Genomic DNA, 7,760 nt, shown 5'->3' on the forward strand with positions numbered 1-7,760 from the left:
CTAGAACCGCCTTGTTAATCAGGACGTGGGTATGTTACTCCAATCATTCTAGATGAGGCGGTTTCTCTACCATTTCTCCACATAAACACGTAAAATGCAGTGAGCAGATAATGTTTTGACGAACCCATCATGGAGAAAACAAGGGACAGCACAATCTGGACCTATCTTTTCAAAAAGATACAGACGAAACAATGGACGATTTAATCACGGTCAAAGTCTACCAACCGAGACTTCTGGATCGAGTCGGCTCGAGTTGCCACCTTTGACACCAGCCTCTCTGGCGGTGGCTCGCCCCGGACACCGCCCTCGCGTCGACAACGGAAGAAGCATTTTTGTGAAGGGGGTTTTACTTTGAAAATTTGACGATTGATCTTTAATTTTGTTTGTAATTTAAAGGAGAAATTACTGTGAGTGAAAATACTCGATTAGCTGAATAACATCGTGTCGGCATATCACGTGATAAAAATATAATTATAAAGTTGTTTATGTCAAAGGGTTGAAAATTCTTTGCATCTATTTGCTTCTATGTATTCCCCATTAATAAATGATTTTGTTGTGCCTGCAAGCAACATCCGCAACGACTATAAATACCCCATGACCACCTTCCCCTCTCTACCAAGCATTTCTTCATCATCTCCTAACAATGGCTTCCTCCATCCGATCCTCTCTTCTCTTCTCTCTCTTCTTCTTCCTCGCCGCCGCTGTTGCTCCCTCTCTCCAGCAATCCTTCCGCCCCAAGGCCCTCGTCCTCCCGGTCTCGAAAGATGCTTCTACCCACCAGTACCTAACCCAGATTTCCCAAAGGACCCCCCTCGTCCCTGTCGACCTCGTCGTCGACCTTGGCGGCCAGTTCCTCTGGGTCGACTGCGAGCAGAACTACGTCTCCTCGACGTACCGTCCGGCCCGTTGTGGCTCTGCTGTGTGCTCACTGGCCCGTGCCGGCGGCTGTGGTGACTGCTTCTCTGCTGCCAGGCCCGGCTGCAACAACAACACGTGTGGCGTCACCCCGGATAACACCGTCACGCACACTGCCACGGGCGGTGAGGTCGCGTCTGATGTCGTTTCAGTAAACTCCACCGATGGGTCCAACCCAGGCCGGGCCGTCAACGTTACCCGGTTCGTCTTTGCTTGCGCCCCGAGCTCTCTCTTGGATGGCCTGGCTAGCGGAGTCCAAGGAATGGCTGGCCTAGGAAGGACCAGGATCGCGCTGCCCTCGCAGTTCGCCTCCGCCTTCAGCTTCGACCGGAAATTCGCCGTCTGCCTCTCATCGTCGGCCACGTCCAATGGTGTGATCTTCTTCGGTGACAGCCCCTACAATCTCCTCCCTAACATCGACGCTTCGCAATCCCTCGCGTACACGCCGCTATACATCAACCCCGTGAGCACGGCCTCGGCGTACTCTCAGGGCGAGCCCTCGTCAGAGTACTTCATCAAAGTGACCTCCATCACGGTCGGCGACAAGACGCTATCCCTCAACTCGACCCTACTCTCGATCGACAGCAAAGGCTATGGCGGCACCAAGATCAGCACCGTCGAACCCTACACCGTCCTCGAGTCCTCCCTATTTGCCGCGCTCACCGAGGCCTTCGTCGAGGAAGCCGCGGCAATAAACATCACCAGGGTATCGGCTGTGTCGCCGTTCAAGTACTGCTTCAGCACTGCGGGCATAGGGAGCACGCGTGTCGGGCCGGCGGTGCCATATATCTTCTTGGTGTTGCAGGGCGACCAGGTCGTGTGGACGATCACAGGGTCGAACTCGATGGTGGCCGTGAGCGAGGACGTGCTGTGCCTGGGGTTCGTGGACGGAGGGTCGAGGCCGAGGACGTCGGTCGTGATCGGAGGGTACCAGTTGGAGGACAATCTGGTGCAGTTCGACCTGGCGAGATCGAGGCTAGGGTTCAGCTCGACTCTGCTCGGAAGGCAGACCACGTGCGCCAATTTTAACTTCACCAGCAGTGCATGAAAATTACTATGAATTGTATTAGTTCGTGCATTATTTTGCACGCGACTTGAATTTTCTACATGGAATAAGTGCACTCGGGGAAATATAGGGTGCAATAAATTGGCCCGAAAATGTTTCTTGGTTTTTTTTTTTTTTTTTTACTATTTTGAAATCAAGGAGTGAAAAATTTGTAATATGAATAATGCTGAATCTACCAAAATTGATTTATCGATGTTATTGGATATATTGCTAATTTCTCTCTATAAAGAATATGTAGGTGGGACAGGATTCGTTGGACTGGACTATAGGTCTCTCTGTTTTGTGTACATTGATGCTTAGGATTAGAGACCTCAACTATAAATATGACCCCGTGCACGAGGAAAAATTGTCCAAAAAATCTTAAATCTATCTGTATTTTTACAAACTCAGTCCTAGACCTTTTAATTGTGCCGATCGAGTCATGAAATTTTTCATACTTTGTCAATCGAGTGCATCCTGTCAATTTTGATCAGAAAACGCTAATGTGGATGCTAATAGTCCTACATGGTATTGTCGGACAACCGACACAGATGCGGACGATGAGGTTTTCCCGTTTCATCATCTACCTTATGTTCTTCATGTAGCATTCAGAACGGACTACTCTAAGAAATTACGTCAAAATTTCCATATATTTCAATATCTAACAAAGAGACAAATAAAATAAACATTAAAAATTAAAAAATTATTAAAATTGTCCTCTGGTGCCACATAAGACGGCTAGCGTTCACGTCGGCGATTCCAGCCAAAATTGGCTAGATTGATTCAATTGGCGAAACGCGAAAAGATTTAGGACCGAATTAGCAAGGTTTAGAACTTTTTGGATAATTTTCATTAATTAATTATTTATTAGCCACGTGACGAGATTATTTATTGGCAAAGGATGGTAACTTGGAATGATTATTAGACAAATACATGCGAGAAGACAAGGCCCGTTTACCATAATCTGCGTGCGAAATCACTCCCTTGTCCCGCAAGGGAAAATGCGAGATCGTCATTGTATATATTTTTTTTCTCTTAGAACATAGAATTCGGAAAGGGATGCAAGGAATTAAATTTCACGGTCCTTGACTTATGTAAACGAGTCAAATTACTCGCAGGTGGCTCGGGCAAATTCACTCATAAGTACTCAAGCTTGACTTGATTCGAGATCAGCTCATTTAATTTTGAACTGAACTCGAGTTCGAACCACATAATAACCTTGTCAAATTGAGCTCGAGTTCGTCAATACTTAATTTGACAAGCTCGCGTGAGCAAATTATTCGTATCTTAGGTTCAATCTGACTCTCAATTTATTTACTCGCAAGCACACGTGAGAAAAAGGAAGAAGATAAAATCGAAAATACTCTATTTTTTTTTCACTGATAAAATGAGATAAAATCGAGAATGCCCTTTATTTTATACTACCAGCCCCTCCTCGTCTTGTCGCTTCCTTCTAGCTCACTATTGTCCGTGCTGGTTGCATGCTCGGTCGCCCCCCTCTGTCGGCGCTCGGCGGCCGCGATCTTGCGGCAAAGATAGAGGAGGGCTCAAGGGAAAACGGGAAAGAAAAAGAGAGAGAAAAATGAGGAGGATCAATCTGAGCCATCCAATTTTTTTTTTTTTTTGGTCATACGAAAAGCCATCCAATTTAATATGGTAATAAGTTTCGACCAAAAAAAAAAAAAGGTAACAAGTGGGTTATCAGGAAAAAATTCCTGAAACCCGGTCCAAGGCCGGATCGGCCCGGCCCGCCTATTGCTCACCTTATAAAAATTGGAAAAAAAATGCTTTGAGAGCTTACGCGAGCAGCGAGCCCTAGGGCGGTTGGATCGAACCGTGTAAAAACCAGCCTTCTTTGCCCGCTCAAACAGAGTCCTCGCTACTCTCTTCTCTCTGCTTCGCCTCGTCTTCGCTCTTGGCCAGTGAGCCCTAGCGTTCGTCTTCTTCGCAGCGATGAAGCTCGTCAGGTCCGTCTTCCTTCTCCTGTTGTCCTTTGCGCCGATGTTGACCCTCTGGTTCTGTCACTTCTTCGTTTTCTGCTGCTCCTCTCTTTTTCACGAGCTTCTTTTGTTGTTCCGATTTGAAAAAAACGAGCAGGTTTTTGATGAAGCTGAACAACGAGACCGTCTCCATCGAGCTCAAGAATGGGACTGTGGTTCACGGCACCATCACAGGTTCGCTTTCCCTTTCCTGCTCTTTGACTGCCAGTTCTTCCCCATCTGATTTGGGTTTTAGGGTTTTGTTAAACCCTACCCTCTGCCCTTTGCGGCCCATCACTTGTAGGGCAATCAACTTTCTGCGGTCTGATTCCTGTCTGCCCTTGATGGATTTTGGCTGCCAGCTTATGTAATTCCGAGTGCATTTTATCCAGGATAACAGTTGTCACGTAGATCAGTGTTCTTGGATGCATCCATCAGTTGTGGAGTAGGGATTACTCTGGTTGGACATAATTGTCTTGGTCTGGTGACATGGTGACGGATGTGGGCGGACCATGTGTTCTTCCTCTGATAGGCATCATGTAGATAACCTTTGCTTGCTTTAAATTCTAGTACCAGAGAGAAATGAACCACGGGAACGAGGAAGAGTGATTGTGGAGGACTCTTACTCGTAGGAGCTGATTGGCTTGTGTATAGGCTTGTTTGAACTGGGGCAACCAAAAGTGGAGAGCACTTCAAATTGGATATAGCGTTGTTCTAAACCTAGATAATCAACTTCAAGTTACTTTTTAAGATGGTGTCAAAGTGAAGCACGATGCATGATGGCTTTGTAAGATGTTGAAAGTGGTCGGTGTAGAGTATGATAGCGCTTAGTATGCGTCTTTTAAGAATAAAAAAGGCAAGACCTTTTAGTAATGGGATAACTGTGACTTGAGAAATGCCAAGAGAGTCTGAAAAGCACTGACTACTGAGTTACGCAACTCTTGTACACTACGGACAAGAGAGTGAGCATGGGATTTGGTGGTTTGGCTGTTTGGGAGTAGCTTCTACTATATTGCTGCATTTTTGGGATGGCAAAATGGAAATTGTAGCAGAATAACTTGGTTTTTGCTTTGAGGTTCAAGGTAGACTAGTCAATATGATGTGGGGAATTTCGATTTGAAATTCTTTCTCCATATTTCTTGAAATGATTTTAAAACATCCATAGAGAGTTACATTGCAATAAAAGAAAAATCAGACTGTTAATTTGGTTCCGGCTGCTTTTATACAGCTTTTCCACGTACGCGGTCTCAGTGCCTTGAGGGATAGAACTCTTCTGTGTCTTGACAATGATTCACCTTGAGATAGAGAGAGACACTGAGTAGTCCATTCGCAATGATGTCGAATTTTCTTATTCGAAGCTTTTTATGTAGCTGTGACTATCTAAGATTCTGTAATATCAAATCTGATCTGACACAATAATGAGTTCTACTAAACCTAATTTTTTAGGAATGTTTTATCTGGAGCCAAGATTAAAGAACCGATTTTGTTGCTCTTGGTGTTGATAGTTTAAGGTTGATAGGAAGAAGAAAGGCTGATCTACAATTGTATGATTTGAACATCCATGCAAATCACAAGTGGTCATTGGCCACTGGCTTTCACCATAATCCATGGACCGTTGTGGATGTAACTCAAGTCCCAATCAGGGGTTTTGTAAGTTATGCTGGGTAGATCTAAAACTGCGTGTCTTCCTGCCTGAACACATGTCAAAGGAAGCTTCACTCCTGGGAAAGGGTTGCAAGTGTTGACATAATTCGGTTATTTGCATGGAATTACTGCTGTCCCCCTGTCTGAACTGTCTGTTGATTAGTTGATGTTCTGAATATGCTATGAACTTTTCTTTGCTTATTTGACACTCTTTTGACAGTAAACAATCTTGAGGTTTCTCTCCCCGTCTCACACACATACTGATATGGCTGAGCACGCATTTAGTGCAGCTATACATTTCTTGAGAGGTTTTCTACACGTCGTCCATTTCCCGATCTTTTTGGGCACTTTGTGATCATACCTAAACATTGTTTTCAACCCCTGGCCCGACTGGTCTGATCATCGGCTGAACTGGAACCGGACCAATGTGCTATCTGGTTTTGTAAATAGCTAGCTCGACATGAAACCGGGTTGGACCACGGTTCAAAAGGTAAACTGGTGATCCGTTCAACCAGGCCGAATTCATTCATACCTTCTGGAAATTGTAAGTGGAGCATAAAGACTGGGATTACACCCAGGCACCCCAGGGAAGCCAATAAAGGCGCCATTCTCTCGGCCACACTGCATTCTCATCTATAATGTGTCGATTCTTTTTACTATTAATTCAACCTGAGATTATATTGACAAAAACACATGAGCTTACCTAGACACAAACTCCAGGCGTGTACATCTTCAACTCCATGGCTGTAACTCCGATGCGTGCTATTTGTGCAGCTCCCTTGAACAACGTTTTTGTGTGTCAACATCGTTACTACCATCTGCAATTTGCTTTTGAGACATTTGGGCTGAAACTTGTGTGTGCCCGATGCATGTATAGCTTGCGTGTGCTGAACTTGATGTCTGTTGCATGATTTTGTAGGTGTCGACATTAGTATGAACACACATCTCAAGACTGTGAAACTCACATTGAAAGGGAAAAACCCAGTGACTCTGGACCACCTGAGTGTGAGGGGGAATAATATTCGTTACTACATTCTTCCAGACAGTATAAATCTTGAGACTTTATTGGTGGAAGAGACACCTCGGGTCAAACCGAAGAAGCCAACTGCTGGTATCACACACAATCTTTCTCTCGGTGTTGAATGAACTGTTTACTTTCCCTTTTCTCTACTATCGTAAGTTCTGATATGGTGTGGAACGTTGAAATGAATTGTCGAGCATTGACATGGATTGGTTAATGCAGGGAGGGCTTTGGGACGAGGTCGGGGCCGTGGACGTGGACGTGGTCGTGGACGCGGGCGTTAAGTTTGCTGTTCGCAGTTTCAAAATTTTTGTTATCTCTGAGGTTGGTGTAGAAACCATCGGGGTGGCAGGAAAGATGTGTTGGTTCTCTGGACTTATAAAAGGTCGGCGACACTGTACTCTAGTCGGAGTTTTATGGTAGAATTCTTAAACTGCACCTGGAGTTACTTGCAATTATCAGTCTGGTATTGTTGATCGTATTGACGAACTTTCTAATGGAATAGTCTTCCACCAGTGAACTACTCCTATTATGCTAACGGTGCCTTTTTCTCCTGAGTTTTAATGGCGTGCGGTGGGACTTGATGGCGAATTGTTGAGAGGATGAACCTTCCTTGAGTAATGTTGCTATAGTTTCAAAAGGGAAAGGATCATCAAATTAAGCTACGCATACCAGCCGCTTTCTCATATGCTAATTGAAAACAGTTGATGGAAAATGCAAAGAGCAGGCATGACTTTCCGCCAATTATAAACTACAAGGGTGCGATTCTTTAACAAACGTAACGATTGGGATTTCTTTTTCTTAAAAATGACTGTTTGCATCAGTTGACCATTTTTTTTTTAAATTATTCACTAGAATTTGTATTGGAATATTTTTTTAATGATGAAAATATCCGTTAATTTATTTTAATAAGCGATATAAGTGATTATTGACAGCGAACTTAATTAAGAAAATTCATGAACATCATTTCTTGAGTTTTTTTATAAAAGAGTAGCTAGCTTGATAGTGTAACAGTGTTGTCATTATTTTTGGTCCCGTAATTTTTCAATTAATAAGTGTTTTATGCAAAACATGCGATGATGATGTGTGAATCTATAGTCAGAAATAACTGACAGTACTGTCATAGTGTTATGGAAGCAATCTTCTTTTCACAATG

General features: G+C 44.1%; 2 protein-coding genes across 2 annotated transcripts; both read left to right on the forward strand.

Annotated features, from left to right (window-relative positions):
* The first annotated feature begins 500 nt into the window (after window positions 1–500).
* On the forward strand, window positions 501–2,074 carry LOC115752030 (probable aspartic proteinase GIP2). Its single transcript, XM_030690056.2, has 2 exons — window positions 501–562; window positions 617–2,074. Exons 1-2 carry the CDS (start codon window positions 545–547, stop codon window positions 1,961–1,963), a joined length of 1,365 nt encoding a protein of 454 aa, XP_030545916.2. The 5' UTR covers window positions 501–544; the 3' UTR covers window positions 1,964–2,074.
* Window positions 2,075–3,765: 1,691 nt separating this feature from the next.
* On the forward strand, window positions 3,766–7,124 carry LOC115752036 (small nuclear ribonucleoprotein SmD1a-like). The gene is made up of 4 exons (XM_030690063.2): window positions 3,766–3,927; window positions 4,058–4,134; window positions 6,503–6,694; window positions 6,827–7,124. The coding sequence occupies exons 1-4, from the start codon at window positions 3,914–3,916 to the stop codon at window positions 6,886–6,888; spliced, it is 345 nt and encodes a 114-aa protein (XP_030545923.1). The 5' UTR covers window positions 3,766–3,913; the 3' UTR covers window positions 6,889–7,124.
* The last annotated feature ends 636 nt before the right edge of the window (window positions 7,125–7,760 follow it).

This window comes from Rhodamnia argentea, chromosome 7, assembly GCF_020921035.1.
Source record: "Rhodamnia argentea isolate NSW1041297 chromosome 7, ASM2092103v1, whole genome shotgun sequence".
Taxonomy (NCBI): Eukaryota; Viridiplantae; Streptophyta; class Magnoliopsida; order Myrtales; family Myrtaceae; genus Rhodamnia; species Rhodamnia argentea.